We start from the raw sequence: 23,521 nt of genomic DNA, 5'->3' as shown, positions 1-23,521 counted from the left end.
GAGGGGATGGATACAGGGAATGGGGAGGGATGATAAGTTCTATACATATGCATTTATATTATTTTGGTCTAAGAACTTGTCTAGCCCTGTTTTGAAGCCCTCTACTGTTGTTGCTGTGACCAGATCCTGTGGTGACTGTTCCACAGATTCACAGTTCTCATGGTAAAGAAGGCTTGTCGCCTCCGGAGATTGAACCTTTTTTTCTCCAGGCGGAGGCAGCGCCCCCTTGTCTCTCCAGGTGGAGGCAGCGCCCCCTTGTCTCTCCGGGCGGAGGCAGCGCCCCCTTGTCTCTCCAGGGGGAGGCAGCGCCCCCTTGTCTCTCCAGGCGGAGGCAGCGCCCCCTTGTCTCTCCAGGCGGAGGCAGCGCCCCCTTGTCTCTCCGGGTGGAGGCAGTGCCCCCTTGTCTCTCCGGGCGTAGGCAGCGCCCCCTTGTCTCTCCGGGTGGAGGCAGTGCCCCCTTGTCCTTTGAGGGGGTTTTACCTGGAACATCTTTTCCCCATATTTCTTGTAGGGGCCATTTATATATATAAATAAGTTAATCATCTCCCCTTAAACGTCTCCTCTCCAGACTAAACAAATGTAATTCTTTTAATCTCTCCTCATAACTAAGATGCTCCATTCCCCTTATTAGTTTAGTTGGCCGTCTTTGTACCCTCTCCAGCTCTAGAACGTCCTTTTTATGAATCGGGTTCCAAAACTGGACGGCATACTCCAGATGAGGCCGCACCAAAGCTTTATAAAGCGGTAATATTATATCCCTGTCCCCAGAGTCCAGGCCTGGTATATACATGACAATATCCTGCTGGCCTTAGAAGCAGCTGCCTGACATTGTGTGCTGTTCTGTAGTCTATTATCTACAAGTTACACCCAGATCCTTCTCCATCAGCGACTCTCCCAGAGTAACTCCCCCAGGACATATGATGCTGCAGGTTATTACTCCCCCCAGGACATATGATGCATGTGGGTTATTAGTACCCAGGTGCAGAACTTTACATTTATCCACATTGAACCTCATTTGCCAAGTGGACGCCCAAACACTCAGTGTGTCTAAGTCATCCTGTAACATCTGCCCATCCTCCATAGACTGCACTGTACTACAAAGCCTGTAACATCTGCACATCCTCCATAGACTGTACTGTACTACAAAGCCTGTAACATCTGCACATCCTACATAGACTGTACTGTACTACAAAGCCTGTAACATCTGCACATCCTCCTTAGACTGTACTGTACTACAAAGCCTGTAACATCTGCACATCCTCCATAGACTGTACTGTACTACACAGCCTGTAACATCTGCACATCCCCCATAGACTGTACTGTACTACAAAGCTTGGTGTCATCTGCACATCCTCCATAGACTGTACTGTACTACACAGCCTGTAACATCTGCACATCCTCCATAGACTGTACTGTACTACAAAGCCTGTAACATCTGCACATCCTCCATAGACTGTACTGTACTACAAAGCCTGTAACATCTGCACATCCTCCATAGACTGTACTGCACTACAAAGCCTGTAACATCTGCACATCCTCCATAGACTGTACTGTACTACAAAGCCTGTAACATCTGCACATCCTCCATAGACTGTACTGTACTACAAAGCCTGTAACATCTGCACATCCTCCATAGACTGTACTGTACTACAAAGCTTGGTGTCATCTGCAAAGATAGAAACATTGCTGTTAATTCCATTCTCAATATCATTAATAAACAAGTTAAACAGAAGGGGGCCCAGTACTGACCCTTGGGGTACACCACTTATTACCGGGGACCATTCGGAGTAGGAATCATTGACCACCACTCTCTGGGTACGATTATTAAGCCAGTTTTCAATCCAGTTACACATAAAATTTTCCAAACCGATAGACTTTAACTTACCCATCAGACGTCCATGAGGAACTGTGTCAAACGCTTTAGCAAAATCCAGGTACACGATATCCACAGTCGCCCCCCTATCCAGGTACACGATATCCACAGCCGCGCCGCCATCCAGGCTTCTACTCACCTCTTCATAGAAACATATCAGGTTGGTTTGACAGCTTCTGTCCTTAGTAAAACCATGCTGGTTATCACTTATAATACTATTAGCCACTACATATTCCTGGATGTAGTCCCTTATATACTATTACCCTCTATATATTCCTGGATGTAGTCCCTTATATACTATTACTCCCTATATATTCCTGGATGTAGTCCCTTATATACTATTACCCTCTATATATTCCTGGATGTAGTCCCTTATATACTATTACCCCCTATATATTCCTGGATGTAGTCCCTTATATACTATTACCCCTATATATTCCTGGATGTAGTCCCTTATATACTATTACCCCCTATATATTCCTGGATGTAGTCCCTTATATACTATTACCCCTATATATTCCTGGATGTAGTCCCTTATATACTATTACCCCCTATATATTCCTGGATGTAGTCCCTTATATACTATTACCCTCTATATATTCCTGGATGTAGTCACTTATATACTATTACCCCCTATATATTCCTGGATGTAGTCCCTTATATACTATTACCCCCTATATATTCCTGGATGTAGTCCCTTATATACTATTACCCCCTATATATTCCTGGATGTAGTCCCTTATATACTATTACCCTCTATATATTCCTGGATGTAGTCCCTTATATACTATTACCCCCTATATATTCCTGGATGTAGTCCCTTACAAGCCCCTCAAATAGTTTCCCCACAATGGACGTTAAGCTTACAGGTCTGTAGTTACCTGGGGAAGTTTGAGAGCCCTTTTTGAAGATCGGCATTACATTTGCCTTACGCCAGTCCCTCGGTACAATACCAGTAAGCAAAGAATCACTGAATATTTCATACAAGGGTAGAGAAATTACAGAACTGAGTTCCCTAAGAACTCTGGGGTGTAATCCATCAGGCCCTGGAGCTTTGGTTACATTGAGTTTATTTAATTTATCTTGGACCATATCTATAGTAAACCAGTTCAGTACATTACATGTGTTAGCAGCACTGGCCCCGCCCACCTCAGCACTGACCCCACCCACCTCAGTACTGGCCCCACCCACCACAGCTCCATCCTCTTTTGTATATACAGAACTGAAGAAGCCATTAAGTAACTCAGCTTTCTCCTGATCCCCAGTTATTAATTCCCCGTCGCCATTATTTAGGGGTCCTACATGCTCTGTCCTTGGTTTTTTTGCATTAATATATTTGAAGAATTTTTGGGGGTTTCTTTTGCTTTCTATAGCTACCTGCCTTTCACTGTGAATTTTTGCTGCTTTTATTACATTTTTACAGGTTTTGTTGACTTCTTTGTGATGTTTAAATGCTACAGCTGACCCCTCTGATCTGTATACAGCTGACCCCTCTGATCTGTATACATCTGACCCCTCTGATCTGTATACAGCTGACCCCTCTGATCTGTATACATCTGACCCCTCTGATCTGTATACAGCTGACCCCTCTGATCTGTATACATCTGACCCCTCTGATCTGTATACAGCTGACCCCTCTGATCTGTATACATCTGACCCCTCTGATTTATATTTTTTGAATGCCCCTTTTTTCTCATTTATAGCCCCTCTAACCTCGGTTGTCGCCATGTGGGATTGGATTTTAACCCTCTATATTTGTTCCCCATAGGAATATATTTGGCCGTACAGTTATGTAATGTGGATTTGAAGATTTCCCATGTATTATCAGTATCCGTATGTGACAGCAGCCGCTCCCAGTCTATGCCCTGAAGTTTGGCCCGTAACCCAGGAAAATTGGCCTTTTTAAAATTAAGAGTTTTTGCCCTCCCAACATGTTTTTCTTTTCTACACTTTAAGCTAAAAGTCCCAATATTGTGGTGACTATTCCCCAGGTGTTCACGGACAGTGACGTCCCCAACCAGCTCAGCGGTGTTAGAAATAACCAGATCCAACAAGGCATCACTTCTAGTCGGCTCCTCCACAAACTGGCCCAGAAAATTATCCTGCAGGAGGTTAAGAAATTCCCTCCCCTTTGTGGTTTTAGCTGAACCGTGACCCCAATCTATATCTGGGTAGTTGTCCCCCATTACCACTACTGTTCCCTCCCGGGCAGCCCACCCTATTTGTCTATTCAACTGACCACCTATCCCCTCAGTAGTGTTACAGGAGGAAGAAGGGAAAGGAGGACATGATGGAAACCTTTATATATGTTACAGGAGGAAGAAGGGAAAGGGGGGACATGATGGAAACCTTTATATATGTTACAGGAGGAAGAAGGGAAAGGGGAACATGATGGAAACTTTTCTATATGTTACAGGGGGAAGAAGGGAAAGGGAGGACATGATGGAAACCTTTATATATGTTACAGGAGGAAGAAGGGAAAGGGGAACATGATGGAAACTTTTCTATATGTTACAGGAGGAAGAAGGGAAAGGGAGGACATGATGGAAACCTTTATATATGTTACAGGAGGAAGAAGGGAAAGGGAGGACATGATGGAAACCTTTATATATGTTACAGGAGGAAGAAGAGAAAGGGAGGACATGATGGAAACCTTTATATATGTTACAGGAGGAAGAAGGGAAAGGGGGGACATGATGGAAACCTTTATATATGTTACAGGAGGAAGAAGGGAAAGGGAGGACATGATGGAAACCTTTATATATGTTACAGGGGGAAGAAAGGAAAGGGGCAAGACATGATGGAAACCTTTATATATGTTACAGGAGGAAGAAGGGAAAGGGAGGACATGATGGAAACCTTTATATATGTTACAGGAGGAAGAAGGGAAAGGGAGACATAAGGGAAACCTTTATATATGTTACAGGAGGGAAGAGGGGAAAGGAAGGACATGATGGAAACCTTTATATATGTTACAGGAGGAAGAAGGGAAAGGAGGGGACATGACGGAAACCTTTATATATGTTACAGGAGGGAAGAAGGGAAAGGGGAACATGATGGAAACCTTTATATATGTTACAGGAGGAAGAAGGGAAAGGGGGGGGGACATGATGGAAACCTTTATATATGTTACAGGAGGAGGAAGGGAAAGGGGGGACATGATGGAAACCTTTATATATGTTACAGGAGGAAGAAGGGAAAGGGAGGACATGATGGAAACCTTTATATATGTTACAGGAGGAAGAAGGGAAAGGAGGACATGATGGAAACCTATATATATGTTACAGGAGGAAGAAGGGAAAGGGAGGACATGATGGAAACCTTTATATATGTTACAGGAGGAAGAAGGGAAAGGGGGGGGGACATGATGGAAACCTTTATATATGTTACAGGAGGAAGAAGGGAAAGGGAGGATGTGATGGAAACCTTTATATATGTTACAGGAGGAAGAAGGAAAATTGAGGACATGATGGAAACCTTTATATATGTTACAGGAGGAAGAAGAGAAAGAGAGGACATGATGGAAACCTATATATATGTTACAGGAGGAAGAAGGGAAAGGGAGGACATGATGGAAACCTTTATATATGTTACAGGAGGAAGAAGGGAAAGGGAGGACATGATGGAAACCTTTATATATGTTACAGGAGGAAGAAGGGAAAGGGAGGACATGATTGAAACGTTTATATATGTTACAGGAGGAAGAAGGGAAAGGGGAGGACATGATGGAAACCTTTATATATGTTACAGGAGGAAGAAGGGAAAGGGAGGACATGATGGAAACCTTTATATATGTTACAGGAGGAAGAAGGGAAAGGGGGGGGGCATGATGGAAACCTTTATATATGTTACAGGAGGAAGAAGGGAAAGGGGGGACATGATGGAAACCTTTATATATGTTACAGGAGGAAGAAGTAAAAGGGAGGAAGTAAAATATTACTGAAAGAGTAGTAGATACTTGGAGGAAACTTCCAGCAGATGTGGTAGGTAATTCTACAGTAAGTGAATGTAAAGCTGCCTCATATAAACATATATCACTCCTCAGAATCATCACCGGATCTCAGAATCTTGGTCTTTTCCCAAGTGCAGTGCCAAACCATTCACCAAGATGATGGCCAGGCTCCGAGAGACCCCAAACATCCCGGAGTTTATACCCAGTCCCTTAACAGATCGTTGGAGTTTATCATTGATCGAGCGTCTTTACTATGAAACGTTCATCTATAGAAACAAGTCCACGAAGTAACTGGGAAGAATATTCATGTTCCCCTAAAGTTACAGAAATCCTACAATCCTGGAGAAACTACTTACATGTGGGTGATGCTCCTCAGAGCGGCTTATAGTCTTCTTATAGTCAGGGACATTGATGATTATAGTTTTATTATCATGGACTATCCCGCTCCCATCTGCAGCCCTACAGCCACCCCTGTATACATGTTTATATATAGGCAGACACATGTTCATCTTCCCCATGTATGTGTCAGCTCCTGTGAGGCCCCAGGACTCAGCGGACACTGGTAGAATTAGTGGTGTCAGTCCCCCCGAGGCTCAGGATGTTCTCAGTCAGTCGCTCACTGATTACAGGTTGTGTCTGAATTACAGGCTCTCTGTCCCTCATGGAGGGAGATAATAAGACGTAATATAAGGTCAGGATGGAATCTCCCCATACACTATACCAGGGGATCGGCACAGGTGAGGACGCTCTCCTGACTCCTCAGTTGTCACCTGGGCCTCCCGACACCTCAGCTGTATCTGTATTTACGGGGAATTGTGTTCTGATCACTTGTGGCCTCATTCTATGTCCCCTGCTTCATGTTTCTAAAGATCAGAGAAAATAATATGTCCAAACCCACCGAATCCAGGGCTCCTGAGGACAATCACCACCATCATTCTGTCACTCATCATTGTCCTGGAGGATTGGATCATTGTTGGCCCTTATTGGTACCTCGATGAGATTGTCTCAGACTCGGATATTCAGGTCCCATATATCCTCACTAACTACATATCTTCAATATCTTTAGATTATCAGTACCTGGAGATCACCAATAGCCGGGGATCCCATTTACTTGCAGATAAGTTTGCGGAGGTCCTCAATACTCAAAGAAACCTGTACGTCCTCCACATACGGACATCATCAGTAATGAGAGATGCTCAGTGCCTGGATCATTAGTATCGGGAGACTCCCAGTACAGATTCCCAACCTGGAGGGCTTCAGAACTGTAAGATTTCCAATACACACTCCTTTGTATGCAGTGATCCCCAAAACTTATAGATCTTCATTACCTGTAGATTAGGGGTCTCAAACTCAATATACCCGGGGGCCGCTGGAGGTAGAGTCTGGGTGAGGCTGGGCCGCATCAGGTTTTCCACAAGAAAAGCTCTTACAAAAACATTCCAATGTCATCAAATGTTTTATTTTTTTATCTGTTAAAACCCCCAGCCCTCCCCCACACAGAACTATCACTCCCAGCCCTCCCCCACACAGAACTATCACTCCCAGCCCTCCCCCACACACAGAACTATCACTCCCAGCCCTCCCCCACACACAGGACTATCACTCCCAGCCCTCCCCCACACACTACTATCACCCCCAGCCCTCCCCCACACAGAACTATCACTCCCAGCTCTCCCCCACACACCACTATCACCCCCAGCCCTCCCCCACACACAGAACTATCACTCCCAGCCCTCCCCCACACACCACTATCACCCCCAGCTCTCCCCCACACAGAACTATCACTCCCAGCCCTCCCCCACACACCACTATCACCCCCAGCTCTCCCCCACACACCACTATCACTCCCAGCTCTCCCCCACACAGAACTATCACTCCCAGCCCTCCCCCACACACCACTATCACCCCCAGCTCTCCCCCACACACCACTATCACCCCCAGCCCTCCCCCACACACCACTATCACTCCCAACCCTCCCCCACACACCACTATCACTCCCAACCCTCCCCCACACACCACTATCACTCCCAGCTCTCCCCCACACACCACTATCACCCCCAGCCCTCCCCCACACACCACTATCACCCCCAGCTCTCCACCACACACCACTATCACCCCCAGCCCTCCCCCACACACCACTATCACCCCCAGCCCTCCCCCACACACCACTATCACCCCCAGCTCTCCACCACACACCACTATCACCCCCAGCTCTCCACCACACACCACTATCACCCCCAGCCCTCCCCCACACACCACTATCACTCCCAACCCTCCCCCACACACCACTATCACTCCCAGCTCTCCCCCACACACCACTATCACCCCCAGCCCTCCACCACACACAGAACTATCACCCCCAGCTCTCCACCACACAGAACTATCACCCCCAGCTCTCCACCACACACTACTATCACCCCCAGCTCTCCACCACACACAGAACTATCACCCCCAGCTCTCCACCACACACCACTATCACCCCCAGCTCTCCACCACACACCACTATCACCCCCAGCTCTCCACCACACACAGAACTATCACCCCCAGCCCTCCCCCACACACCACTATCACCCCCAGCTCTCCCCCACACACCACTATCACTCCCAACCCTCCCCCACACACCACTATCACCCCCAGCTCTCCCCCACACACCACTATCACTCCCAACCCTCCCCCACACACCACTATCACTCCCAACCCTCCCCCACACACAGAACTATCACCCCCAGCCCTCCCCCACACACCACTATCACCCCCAGCTCTCCCCCACACACCACTATCACTCCCAGCCCTCCCCCACACACAACTATCACCCCCAGCCCTCCCCCACACACAGAACTATCACCCCCAACCCTCCCCCACACACCACTATCACTCCCAGCTCTCCACCACACACCACTATCACCCCCAGCTCTCCACCACACACCACTATCACTCCCAGCCCTCCCCCACACACAGAACTATCACCCCCAACCCTCCCCCACACACCACTATCACTCCCAGCTCTCCACCACACACCACTATCACCCCCAACCCTCCCCCACACACCACTATCACCCCCAGCCCTCCCCCACACACCACTATCACCCCCAGCTCTCCACCACACACCACTATCACTCCCAGCTCTCCCCCACACACAGAACTATCACCCCCAACCCTCCCCCACACACCACTATCACCCCCAGCTCTCCTCCACACACAGAACTATCACCCCCAGCTCTCCACCACACACTACTATCACCCCCAGCCCTCCCCCACACACCACTACCACCCCCAGCCCTCCCCCACACACCACTATCACTCCCAGCTCTCCCCCACACACTACTATCACCCCCAGCTCTCCCCCACACACTACTATCACTCCCAGCCCTCCCCCACACACCACTATCACCCCCAGCCCTCCCCCACACACAGAACTATCACCCCCAACCCTCCCCCACACACCACTATCACTCCCAGCTCTCCACCACACACCACTATCACCCCCAACCCTCCCCCACACACCACTATCACCCCCAGCCCTCCCCCACACACCACTATCACCCCCAGCTCTCCACCACACACCACTATCACTCCCAGCTCTCCCCCACACACAGAACTATCACCCCCAACCCTCCCCCACACACCACTATCACCCCCAGCTCTCCTCCACACACAGAACTATCACCCCCAGCTCTCCACCACACACTACTATCACCCCCAGCCCTCCCCCACACACCACTACCACCCCCAGCCCTCCCCCACACACCACTATCACTCCCAGCTCTCCCCCACACACTACTATCACCCCCAGCCCTCCCCCACACACAGAACTATCACCCCCAGCTCTCCCCCACACACCACTATCACCCCCAGCTCTCCCCCACACACAGAACTATCACCCCCAGCTCTCCACCACACACCACTATCACCCCCAGCCCTCCCCCACACACAGAACTATCACCCCCAACCCTCCCCCACACACCACTATCACCCCCAGCCCTCCCCACACACCATTATCACCCCCAGCCCTCCCCCACACACCACTATCACCCCCAGCTCTCCACCACACACCACTATCACCCGCTGAGAGTACTCTTACCTGAGGGTCGGCGGGGCATGACATCACCCAGGCCGCACGCCCCCTTACTGATTGGCTGGACGTGCGGTCCGGGTGACGTCATGCTCCGGCGCAGACAAGACAGACAAAAAAGTAAGAGAGGTCAATAGGCCGAGGTCCCAAGTATCAGGCAGCAAAGGCATAAAATCGAAATTCAGAGAACAAGGGTCATAAAGCAGAAAGGTCAGGGCAGGCAGAAAACCCGAATAGTGAAGGTACAGATCAGGTCAGGGAAAGCCAGAAAACATTCACAGAAGGAAGACAGGGTACACCGAGCTGACTAGATAACCTAGACGTAATAGCCAGATAGTGGTAGCAGGCACTGATACACTTTATAGGACACCAGGGATCCGGTTCACTATGCGATTGGATCAAACACACATGGAAACTGCAAGGGAGAATGGAGAAGCCAAATGTCAAACTGTGACCAGAAGGAACCCAGCAGAGGAGAGATGGGTGTAGTAGGTGAGCTCAGGCAAACGCAAATAAGACACAGAAGAAATGCAAGTTCATGGCCAAAAGCACAGTATTGGTTGTACTTTACAGACTGAGGACTGCACCAAGGACCCAACAGGTATAGTCATAACTTAGCTTAATTTTTCATACTGGAAACTTGTCACCAGCAGGAGCAGTAGCTGGAGGTGTGCGCCCTCTTCTGGCCTGGGGCGCACTGGGCAAGACTCATGCAGACTTAGGTCATCCCTTGTTAACCTGAGAGAAGGACTAGCCACTCTCTCATTGGCTGGAAGGCATCATGTGACCAAGGTCCTCTATCCTTACACAGAAGATGCCCAGAAATATTAACCCTCTGCACTCAAATTCACTAAAGTGATGCAAGAAATCAGAATGTATTTTAATACAGTAACATTTAAGCAGCAACTTACAGCACCCAGATAAGTAGCCACCCGAGTTATATATTACATGGCTGATATCAAGAGCAGAACCTCAAAGACCCAGAAGGTGTGAGGTGCTCGCTTTAAAGCCACAGATACATTATTGACTGTATCAGAACATAACACCATTAATGTTAGAGTTTGCTTTTTAGGATCGGAGTCTCAACCACAGAGGTTGCGGCCTACATTGGTTATTACAGTCTAACATGTCCAAAAGCTGTGTTTCCTCCGAGGCACTCGCGTCTGTTCTTCTCCGGCCTCAGAAGAATGATGTAACATTTGGGGAGAAAGATGCAACCCAGAAGTCCAGCACTGGAGGCCAAGATAGCAAATACCTGGACGGCGACAGTATATTTACCACTGGTGCTCAGATAGGCCGGGATGAAGGAGATCCAGACACAGCAGAAGATCAGCATGCTGAAGGTGATCAGTTTGGCCTCGTTGTAGCTGCCTGGAAGGTTCCTTGCCAGAAAGGCCACAAAGAAACTTACTGTGGCCAAGAAGCCCATGAACCCTAAAGTCATGTAGAAGAATAACTTATGTCCCTCATTACACTCAAATATTATCTTATGGTTTTCTATCTGAGTGTTCAGTGCCGGGAAAGGGGGAGACTTGTAAAGCCAAACAGAACAGATTAGAATCTGAAGCCCGGAGCAGATTCCCACAACGTGACGTGGGATTATAGGACCCAACCATCTCCTCAGAGGACTGTTCAGTCTGGTGGCTTTAAATGCCAGGATTACCATGATAGTCTTAGCCAGGACTGAGGAGATGCTGATGGAGAAGACCACACTGAAGAAGGTCTGTCTCAGGAGGCAGGTAACCGTAGATGGCTGACCGATGAAGACCAAGCAGCAGAGGAAGCAGAGAATGAGGGACGTCAGTAAGATGTAGCTGAGCTCCCGGTTGGTGGCTTTGATGATTGGCGTGTCTTTAAACCTAATGAAAGTCAGTAAAACAGTTAAACCCAAAGAAGAAAATATGGAGGCCATCGACAGCAGAATACGTCCTAGTGGTTCTTGATAGGACAAGAATTCTATGGTTTTCGGGACACATCTGTTTCGATCTTCATTTGACCACTGGTCTCGGGGACATCTGAAGCACATGACCGCATCTAAACAACAAAGCCTATGTTAGTTATGGCATATGTAGATTAGCTGGAGTTTGGTTTCTAGTCAGTACCCTACTCTGTGCGTACAAAGGACAAGTACTCTAACCAGCTGTCTATAGGTGGGCGCCAGAGCAGGTATCTTTATACTGATCTTTTTACACCTAGGCCTGTTATCATGACAAGGGGGCATCCTGTACGTCCAGAGGAAAAAAGGTTTCACCGTCAGCACAGACAGGGATTATTTACTGTAAGAGCAGTGAGACTGTGGAACTCTCTATATTCTTTACTGTTAGAGAAGTGATACTATGTTTGGGGGGGGGGGGCAGTTATTATTTCCCATGTGCGATAACCTTCTTTACAGACAGTAGTTTAAAATGTGATTGTTCTGGTTTACTTTATGTAATGTTACAAACAGAATCTGCTTATTGCAACATTCATGGCCTTATAAGATGGGAATTGGGTCTTGACTATAGTACCAGTCAAAAGAAAGATGTGATACGCAGATGAGTCGTGAAAAATATCTAACCTACCCAGTGAGTGGCTCTAAATGTATTATACATTACAACCTCCACCTACACAAATGGACACTTTATTAGAGACCCCTATTGAGTACACGGATAGACTTCCTACTAATCACACATTAGATAGAGGTCCTAACATGCTCTGCACATCCCTCAGGGATGCTCTTTAGAAATAACATCTGTGGACTGACTGTGGAGGCCGGGAAAGCAAGGAAAACTGGACCTGGACCCAAACCATGACTATATCACCCTTGTGGATGAAGGAATGAACTTGGTCAGTCACAATGCTTAGACAAGTCCTGTTGACCAAACATCCATCCACAGGTAAGAGAGGAGCCAGAGTGCACTAAGAAAAAATTCCCCCCACCATTACACTTTCTCCACCAGCTGGAACACCTGACCGTCAGGGTTAATCAATTCATAATGCCTGTGCCAGATTCCCCACAGATATCTGGATTCATCTGACCAGCCATGTTTCTCCACAGAGATCTGGATTCATCTGAAAGGCCATGTTTCTTAACAGAGATCTGGATCCATCTGACCGGCCATGTTTCTTAACAGAGATCTGGATCCATCTGACCGGCCATGTTTCTCCACAGAGATCTGAATCCATCTGACCGGCCATGTTTCTCCACAGAGATCTGGATCCATCTGACCGGCCATGTTTCTCCACAGGGATCTGGATCCATCTGACCGGCCATGTTTCTCCACAGGGATCTGGATCCATCTGACCGGCCATGTTTCTCCACAGAGATCTGGATGCATCTGACCGGCCATGTTTCTCCACAGAGATCTGGATGCATCTGACCGGCCATGTTTCTTCACAGAGATCTGGATCCATCTGACCGGCCATGTTTCTCCATAGAGATCTGGATCCATCTGACCAGCCATGTTTCTCTATAGAGATCTGGGCATGTTAGTCAGACACAAGCCTTGTACTCCTGACAGTACTCCACCTGTTGACTAGGATGGTTCCTGGCATCCTCCTCTGATTCCCTCAACAATAAGTTGTTTTCATCCTCAGGATATTTTGTTTCTCTGTCACTACTTTCTTCATATACTCCCAGCAAAGTTGCTTGAGAATAACCCCCAAAGTTGGCAGCAAGATCCTGGTCCTGGCTAATCTAGTGATGATGCAAAAGGACGCTGGTTGAGCTCAGGGAGATCAACCAAAACACCGCAGAGACACCATCACATGTCTCAACGTCAGTGTATTCTAGAACATTGCCCCTAGTCATTGCTCCCACTAGCCAGAAACCTACTCCACACTGATGAGGGGCAAAAACCCCGGATGGATACCTTGCTTAGGTGGTTTCCTTAATTGGAGACATTCCTTGGCTTGGTTGTTCCTTCTCAAAGGAAGGTATGGCTAGTTCACTGACGTCGAGACACATGATGGTGTGTCTGCAGTATTCTTTTGCATATGCAATCTAGTGATGATGACCAGGCCTCACCCAAAGTCTGATCACTGGATTTTTCCATCTAATGTGGATTCACACTGAGTCTGATACAAAGAAATGTGACTCGAATAATGAAAGGGCATGGGTCTAATAAAGTAACTACTGACCTGTACTATTAGATATCTCTCCAGCTGAGCACGGGACACAGTCAAAACAGCAGGGTGGTTGTCCTAGTCTGGTGACCCTCCTGGAGCCGGGACCACAGCTGTTACTGCACACGGACTCTGGGACCTGTGTATAGAGACAGCAGTGAGATGTAGAGAAAACATTGGTCCCCGACAGAAGTAAATATGAGCAAACTGCATCCATCAAGCGTGTCGCTCTGAAGTTTTCTAAAAGTTCTGATAATGCGGTCCTCAGGTGGTGCTGCTAGAATAGTGTGGGTAGAAAGGAGAAGGAGGAAGAATGACATAACCTTAGGGCCCATAATGCCTTGCAAACAGCTCTCCCAGCCAATCAGGAGGCAGAAGAGGGAGATCAGAGCCACCATGAAAGCCCGGACATAGAGCTTCAGCTGGTATTATGGAGACAGCAGATGTTAGGAGAAGATCTCTTTATTGGATATTGATCAGTACAGATGGAGGGGAGGGCACACACAATGATTGAGGATAAGTGTGACGGCTTTCATCATTATGGTACACTAGTGGTTGTGAAAAGCAGCAAAAAGAGGGTTTTGCATCACTTTTGTGCACTTTCTAGGGCACCAATCCTCTTGCTACTTTCTAAAATGGCGTCACTTTGGATGGATTGGGAAAAGTCATTGGCCTAAAAACTGATGAAAATTACTTAGCTACACTCCTAGGTGACCGTCCGGTGTTATATGGGGCTTTTAAGAGTCCTAGCCGGAGGTCTACACTGGTTATAAATGCCAAATGCAGCAGCAAAGGATAAGAGAACCTTAAAGTGCCTGCCATCCAATGCAGGACCATGTCTCCCAACAAAAGCCAGCCTTGGTGTGACTAATGGCTGCCGCCTTGGATTGTGGATACCACACAGGTTTTATTAGTGAAGTTTAGGTTCGCTCAGAACCAGTTTTTGTAAAGTTCTGAAATGGCAACCATCCAGATTGGAGGGAAATGTTTCATATAGGCTGCTGCGGCTGTGTTTTTTTTTTTTTTTTAAACTGGCTGTTTATAAAACAGAGGGGGTTTGGTCTCACTGGGGACACCGTACTGTTTAGTTAAAAAAGAAAACAGCATGTAACCCTCCCCCCCCCCCCCGTTTAATAACCGTATAATAACCGTCTAATAATACCAGCCTGCTACTGCCTACGAACCAGAGCACCATTTCCTTCATACTTTGGGTTGTGCTGATACCTGACTCTTCTTGTGGCGGTGGGTACCAAGGTAATAATATGGCACAGCTCACCGCAATGGCAAGATACAGACCCACTACAGACATGAAAATAGTTAAAAGCAGCCCCCCCCAACTTCCAAAAAAAACTTCCATAAAAATAATGAGGCTCTTGGTTACCACTTGAAAATGACGTAAACTGCCCCACCACGTTACGGTGGCCTCACAATCGGGACAGTCCTACACTGTACTATGGCCTCTCCATGGGATGAAATACGCCTATGCTCTGGGCATGCAAGATCCGTCTAATACCAGCAAAAGTAATTACACCACCTGGGTGGGACAGGTGGACTGCACGACCAAGTAGAGGCAGCCACTCCCCCATCTGGAACACAGGGGGAAAAAAAGGACAAAGCTGACCAAATTTGTCCCTTTTTTTTTTCCTGTGTTCCAGATGGGGGAGTGGCTGCCTCTACTTGGTCGTGCACTCCACCTGTCCCACCCAGGTGGTGTAATTACTTTTGCTGGTATTAGACGGATCTTGCATGCCCAGAGCATAGGCGTATTTCATCCCATGGAGAGGCCATAGTACAGTGTAGGACTGTCCCGAGCGTGAGGCCACCGTAACGTGGTGGGGCAGTTTACGCCATTTTCAAGTGGTAACCAAGAGCCTCATTATTTTTATGGAAGTTTTTTTTGGCGGTTGGGGGGGCTGCTTTTAACTATTTTCATGTCTGTAGTGGGTCTGTATCTCAGCATTGCGGTGAGCTGTTGCATTTTTCTGTGTTTGGGTGTTTGCAACTTCAGCCATAGCAACGTGCTCCTGCCTAGTGTGAATGGTGTTCTAGGAGAGCTGACCAAATTTGTCCTTTTTTTTTTCTTCCTGTAATAATATGGGGGGGGGGGGTAGTGACAGTGATAATTTATCTTTTAAAATAAGAGAGAAGACGAGAGAAATAAGAAAAAAAACATGTTAGGAAATGAGGGTGCCGTTCCCGTCTGCACTAGCGTCTGAAGTTTGCAGCATATACGCTGGCCACGGTGGAAGGTGTTCCCATGCTGCATTTATATTTTAAAAAATGCATTGTGGGAAAACAGCCTTTTAGCATTAACACTCACCCCTCCTGGCTCCTGGCTGGACCTTCAGATGACCTCTAGTGGCCGCTCTACAGGCAGGGGCCAGGAGGGCTAAGTGTTAAAGAGGAGCAGAACTCCCATCATTCTGACAGGTGTTCTACTAATCTACTGTCTGACCCCAAAAGGGTTAAGTATGAATGCTGTGCATCGCTACCTAACCCCCTCCCTCACTGGGCCGGGCCCAGAGCCCTCAGCCCAGAATGGGGGAGGGTGATACAGGTGGGTGCGTCTTACTTCAGGAGAGTTAAGGGATCACCACTTAACTCTTAGCAGGTGGTCACCACTTAACTCTTTGGCTTAATACACATGTCCTGTGTTCTGTCCGTGAACCACGGCTGACACGGACATAGAATGCAAACCCTGATCTGTTTCCCTGGATGGCAAGATATATCAACATGCCAGCAGTGAGAAATTGCCACAGTCCTGTAATGTGTACCAGCAGGGGGAGCTCTGTGTGACTCCTCCGGCACATGTCCCATAGATTCTCCATCACTGACCTATCTTATCCGTAACAGCCAATCACTTATCCATAAATCCTACCTGGGAGAACTTGTCATTCCAAAGAATCTGGCTGCTATTAATGAGAAGCGTATGGCCTGATACAGCCCCGGGAGTAAATGAGCCCACCGTCATCAGCTGGAAGTTTCCATTAAGGATCTGGATGGTCACAACGTCATATGATGCAGAAACGTCTCCATTGGCATCAAACGTGAAAATGTCTCCAGAATGAGCCTGAAATGGCGTCTTCTTCAGAGAGCGCAGAACCTGGAGATCCATGAAAAGTTACTACAAGGTCACAGCGGCCGTCCTGAGGGCCGAAAGGTTTAAGAATATTCATAAAAAAAAATTATATTTTCTCCAAAGATTTGTCAGCTTTGTTGTCTTTTCGATCATAATCTCAAAAGAGGGCGGGGTCAATAAAGTCATCTTAATAGAGGGCGGGGTTAAGAAAGTCCTCTCAATAGAGGGCGGGGTTAAGAAAGTCATCTCAATAAAGGGCGGGGTCAATTGATTCATCTCATTAGAGGGCAGGTCAATTGAATTATTTCATCATTAGAGGGCAGGGTCAGTGATAGCTATGTCATCATTAGAAGGCAGGGTCAGTAATAGCTAGCTTATCATTAGAGGCAGGGTCAGTAATAGCTATCTCATTAGAGGGCGGGGTCAGCAATAGCTATCTCATTATTACAGGGTGGGGTCAGCAATATCTCATCATTAGAGGGCGGGGTCAGCAATAGCTCATCATTAGAGGGTGGGGTCAATGGATTTATTTCATCATTAGATGGCAGAGTCAGCAAGATCTCATCATTAAAAGGCGGAGTCAGCAATATCTCATCATTAGAGGGCAGAGTCAGCAATAGTTATGTCATTATTAGGGGGCGGAGTTAGCAATATCTCATCATTAGAGGGCAAACTTAGAACTTGCTAGAAGGTAGGTGGAGCTTGCTAATAGGCTCTACACAAACCCCCAGCTACTACAGGAAGTGGAGTTCAGTCCAGTCATACTTCAGTGCGGCTGGTGGCTCCTCTGTGAGGCGGCCAAACAAGCCTGTCTGGTGCTGACTAAGGGGAAGGAGATAAAGGAGAAAGAGGAGAAACTGAACCACAGAAGGAAAAAAGCTGGAAGTGAAAGAGAGAGTTCTGCAGGAGTATCTACAGAAACACAAGGTACTTCTCTACTGTTAGTGGGAATCCTCAGGACAGGAACCCTAAGCAGGTGGACTTGAGTATACTGGGTAGCAGAGGTAGCTTCAACTCTTTCTGGGAGGGGGAAGTTGAACAAGGATCTTTGAATACTTATAGGAACCGCAAGTAGTGGCTTATGGCCCAGCCTAGATACCTAAAGCAGAAGGCTCACCAGCTGACAGGGAGGGAAAGACTCAAGCTCCATTGGGGAAAAGGATCTCAGGATCACAGTGCCCACCAGCGCCCCACACATAGTGAAAGACCAAGATATGAGCCCGACCATCTCTCTACACACCACCATCTCTCCACACACCTCCACATCTCTCCACACACCTCCACCATCTCTCCACACACCACCACATCTCTCCACACACCTCCACATCTCTCCACACACCTCCACCATCTCTCCACACACTGCCACCATCTCTCCACACACCTCCACCATCTCTCCACACACCTCCACCATCTTTCCACACACTGCCACCATCTCTCTACACACCACCATCTCTCCACACAACACCATCTCTCCACACACCACCATCCCCCCACACACACCTCCACCATCTCTCCACACACCACCATCTCTCCACACACCACCATCTCTCCACACACCACCATCTCTCTACACACCCACCATCCCTCCACACACCACCATCCCTTCACACACCACCATCTCTCTACACACCACCATCTCTCCACACACCATCTCTCTACACACCTCCACCATCTCTCCACACACTGCCATCATCTCTCCACACCCCCCCCATCTCTCCACACACCACCATCTCTCCACACAACACCACCATTCCTCCACACACACCTCCACCATCTCTCTACACACCCACCATCTCTCCACACACCACCATCCCTCCACACACACCTCCACCATCTCTCCACACACCACCATCTCTCCATAAAAAAAGAAAATGTGAAGAGGGCAATATTGGAGGGAACGGCCGTATGAATGATAGAGTGATCGTGTGCCTCTATCTACAGAAACACTCTACTGTTAGCGGGAATCCTAAGGACAGGAACCCTAAGCAGGTGGACTTGAGTATACTGGGTAGCAGAGGTAACTTAGGCCTCTGAACCATCTCTTTCTGGGAAGGGGAAGTTGAACAAGGATCTTTGGATACTTATAGGAACCACAAGTAGTGTCTTATGGCCCGGCCTACATACCTCAAGCAGAAGGCTTCCTAGCTGACAAGGAGGACTCAAGCTTGATTGGGGAAAAGAATCACAGGATCACAGTGCCCACCAGTGCCCCACACATAGTGAAAGACCAAGATATGAGCCAGACCATCTCTCCACACACCACCACCATCTCTCCACACACCACCATCTCTCTACACACCACCATCTCTCCACACACCTCCACCATCTCTCCACACACCACCATCTCTCTACACACCTCCATCATCTCTCCACACACCACCATTTCTCTACACACCTCCACCATCTCTCCACACACCACCACCATCCCTCCACACACACCTCCACCATCTCTCCACATACCCACCATCTCTCCACACACCACCACCCCCCCACACACACCTCCACCATCCCTCCACACACCACCATCTCTCCATACACCACCACCATCCCTCCACACACCACCATCTCTCTACACACCACCATCTCTCAACACACCACCATCTCTCTACACACCTCCACCATCTCTCCACACACCTCCACCATCTCTCCACACACCACCATCTCTCTACACACCTCCACCATCTCCACACGCCACCATCTCTCTACACACCACCATCTCTCCACACAACACCATCTCTCTACACACCACCATCTCTCTACACACCACCATCTCTCCACACTCCACCATCCCTCCACACACCACCATCGCTCCACACACCACCATCTCTCCACACACCACCACCATCCCTCCACACACACCTCCACCATCTCTCCACACACCTCCACCATCTCTCCACACACCACCATCTCTCTACACACCACCATCCCTCCACACACACCTCCACCATCTCTCTACACACCACCATCTCTCCACACACACCTCCACCATCTCTCCACACACCACCATCTCTCCACACACCACCATCTCTCCACACACCACCATCCCTCCACACACACCTCCACCATCTCTCCACACACCACCATCTCTCCATAAAAAAAGAGAATGTGAAGAGGGCAATATTGGAGGGAACGGCCGTATGAATGATTGAGTGATCGTGTGCCTCTATCTACAGAAACACTCTACTGTTAGCGGGAATCCTAAGGACAGGAACCCTAAGCAGGTGGACTTGAGTATACTGGGTAGCAGAGGAAACTTAGGCCTCTGAACCATCTCTTTCTGGGAAGGGGAAGTTGAACAAGGATCTTTGGATACTTATAGGAACCACAAGTAGTGTCTTATGGCCCGGCCTACATACCTCAAGCAGAAGGCTTCCTAGCTGACAAGGAGGACTCAAGCTTGATTGGGGAAAAGAATCACAGGATCACAGTGCCCACCAGTGCCCCACACATAGTGAAAGACCAAGATATGAGCCAAACCATCTCTCCACACACCACCACCATCTCTCCACACACCACCATCTCTCCACACACCACCATCTCTCCACAATATTGGAAGGAATGGCCGTATGAATGATTAAGTGATCGTGTGCCCCTTCATTACCAACAATTGGTCCTTGCATGTAGTCGACCAGTGAATCTCAAAAGGAGTAATCTGCCTGTGTAATATGGCCTTTACGCTAGTATTAGATGGACCAGTTACATAAGGCAGGATAGTAACACACTCATTTATCAGCCTCTATATGACTCTTAGCAAAGATTATACATCTGTATTTAACACATTTTACCTTCCATGGCTGTATACTGGTGACATTACCACATGGCTGGTGATTTTCCCTTGATGGGCACAGGAGTAATGCATGAAGGGCATGAGCATAGGCATATACAGCCAGGTAGGCATGGTAAGTGTAGCTGAGGTCAAAGGTCTCGAATAAAGAAGGTATCATCTTCAGATCTTCATCTTGGCTACAGAGCGACCCCTGGGTCTCAACATCTGTTGTGTTTTTGTTGAATTCTCCATTTTTCCAGGTGCAGTTAAAAGCAGTTTCCCAAAATGGCTTTATAAAGGGATGTGAGTGGTATAAGGAAGGGTGTAAGCTTTGTAGAAATGTCTCAAATCCTGGCATCTGCCCGGTATTAGGCATTAACCCAATGGTCCCATTTAGGACCTTCCAAGCTTTTTTGGAGAAGAGCCCAGGTGTTATTGTAAATGATGCGGAGGAAATGAAGATCTTCCCAGTCACTCCTTCATCATACATGGCATCAAGGAGAAACTTCACGTGGGGCTCTGTGCTGTGGAGAATGATGATGTTTACAGAGCTTTCCCTTATAACATCCACCACCCTTAGGACTTGCCTCTTTGAGTAGCTCAGGTGGATCTTTTCAGCAAAGGCGACGCAGCTTCCGCTTTTTTCTACTTCGGCCCTTATCACTCGCCCACCCAGCTCTCCTACATCATTGTCTACAATCACCATCCCCACCCAAGTCCAACCAAACTGGTTGATCAACTGAGAAAGAGCGATGTGCTGAAACATGTTATTGGGCACCGTGCGGAGGAAGGACGGGAAGTTCACTTTATCACTCAGTGCTGAAGAGGAGGCTCCATAACTGATCTGCAAGAAATGTTACAACCAGAGTATTAGACTTTGGTTGGGTAGGCCATGGCATGTGCTTGTGGTCTAAACTGCTGTCATCAGAAAAGTTCATATTGGAAAACTAAGTAGTGAGTTTAATATTAGGCAAGCTTGTGTCTGCTAGCTATTGGCTTTTGGAGATTGGGCAGGTTCTCAGGGAAACGTCAGTGGTCGTAGAAAGCAGAACCGTGAGCTAGGAGCTGCTTGCCATTGGCCATTATGTTATAAAGGACTTGATGATACCCAGGTCCTTACTGCACATTACCCCCCCCCCCCACACACACACACACTCTAAATAGGGCGATAGGATTGGGCGTAAATGAATTTTTGAGAGATGGTCTGGTGAATTTAATTATTTTTTAATACATATAGACATGACATATGTTCTTTTCATATACATAGACTGTAACAATAAAAGTGTTGGAAGGGACCCAAACTAAGAACAAAAGGACTCCAGAAATAATTGCTTTACCTGTGGGTAAGATTGAATACCCAAGATGCGAGCTATAGGAAGAGACAAGGCTGACACCATATCTCCAATGATCCCGGCCATAACTAAGGTCTTGCGGCAGTCATAACAGGGGACAGGATTTCCAGTACCGGACATCAGGGACATTGCCCCTCCGATGGCCCGCAGCTCTGACATACAAGAGTGGACAAGAGTGAAGCCGATAGTGACGTTAGGCAGAAGGTCCGGGGAATTGTTAATTTCATTGATTGCAAATATAAGGCCAAGAACATCCCTGTAATATCGAATGTGGAACCTGTAGAATACACCAAGATAAAGGATGAATAGTTTACATACTGATATCTGTATCCCCTGTGTGACTGATGGACCTACCCATAATATTCTAGATAAAGAGGAAGAAGATACTGGATCTGGATGGAGGTTTACATATAATTTTTGACCTCTGAAGTCAACACCATGGAAAAGTCAATGAGAGATTGATGACTCTTTATATGAGGTCTTGATTTTCTGCCACCGTGTGTGAAGCTCTTCCATACTTCATACATAGTAGAAGACCTACAAGATGATGCTTTATCCCTTAGTATTAGATCCCTACTGTTTAACCACTGTATATCGGTATTCTCTCTTACCCATTACAGGACACAGGCTGAGGCCAATCGTGGAAACTCGGCTGAGAGAATTCATATCCAGAGTAGACCAGGAAGAGACCCCCAATGAGAACATCTCCAGGCTGGGTGAAGGGATCCATCTCCCAGCCCCGCAGTCTGCAGCCGAGGGCTTGCTCCATAGACAGGGGTAAGGAGAAGAGGAAGAGGAGGAGTCTGATCATTGGCCCTTGTCTCTGTACATCATCATGATTATAATATAAAGTTTTCAGGAAGTGGAGGAGATGTTGTGAGCCATCTAATAAGTGTCATAATCTCTCTATCCTCCTATCTGAGGAAATAATTGTCCAGGTCTTGTAGATTCCTTCAAGTAATATATAACTATGAATAACCAATAAACCACCGTGTAATGATCCTGTGGATACAGGTGAGTTCCACCGTGGGCAATAGATTTCCATGTATAACTATTGCCTTGTCCCAACAATGGTGATCTCACATCTCTACCAGTGCCATCGCCAAGATTACCCGACCATAGATCCTGATGCGGAGGTAAAAGATATGAAGCAATAGATGGACTGCAGGAGAAAGAAAAATTAGAAGAATTAGGGTTGGTATAGAGGCCTGCCTATAATGGAAACCTTTATATATGTTACAGGGGGGAAGAAGGGAAAGGGAGGATATGATGGAAACCTTTATACAGTGGGGAAAAAAAGTATTTAGTCAGTCACCAATAGTG

At 47.6% G+C, this 23,521-nt stretch overlaps 1 protein-coding gene across 1 annotated transcript; it reads right to left on the bottom strand.

Moving 5' to 3' along the window:
- Nucleotides 1-11,011: 11,011 nt before the first annotated feature.
- Nucleotides 11,012-22,928, bottom strand: LOC138795368 (extracellular calcium-sensing receptor-like). The gene is made up of 6 exons (XM_069974353.1): nucleotides 22,810-22,928; nucleotides 22,184-22,475; nucleotides 20,866-21,690; nucleotides 16,880-17,104; nucleotides 14,017-14,140; nucleotides 11,012-11,931 (listed from the first exon to the last, which is right to left on the bottom strand). Exons 1-6 carry the CDS (start codon nucleotides 22,926-22,928, stop codon nucleotides 11,012-11,014), a joined length of 2,505 nt encoding a protein of 834 aa, XP_069830454.1.
- Nucleotides 22,929-23,521: the final 593 nt, after the last annotated feature.

The sequence above is a fragment of the Dendropsophus ebraccatus genome, chromosome 6 (genome assembly GCF_027789765.1).
Source record: "Dendropsophus ebraccatus isolate aDenEbr1 chromosome 6, aDenEbr1.pat, whole genome shotgun sequence".
Lineage (NCBI taxonomy): Eukaryota > Metazoa > Chordata > Amphibia > Anura > Hylidae > Dendropsophus > Dendropsophus ebraccatus.
The sequence above is the reverse complement of the archived record's forward strand: the minus strand, read 5'-3'. Positions and strand labels throughout refer to the sequence as shown.

Coding starts and splice junctions, on each gene's coding strand:
- LOC138795368 (XM_069974353.1), bottom strand. CDS start 22,928: ATGGATCCCTTCACCCAGCCTGGAGATGTTCTCATTGGGGGTCTCTTC. Junction 22,476..22,809: donor CAGCCTGTGTCCTGTAATGG/GTAAGAGAGAAT, acceptor TGTATTCTACAG/GTTCCACATTCGATATTACA. Junction 14,141..16,879: donor GGAATGACAAGTTCTCCCAG/GTAGGATTTATG, acceptor CTCTATACACAG/GTCCCAGAGTCCGTGTGCAG.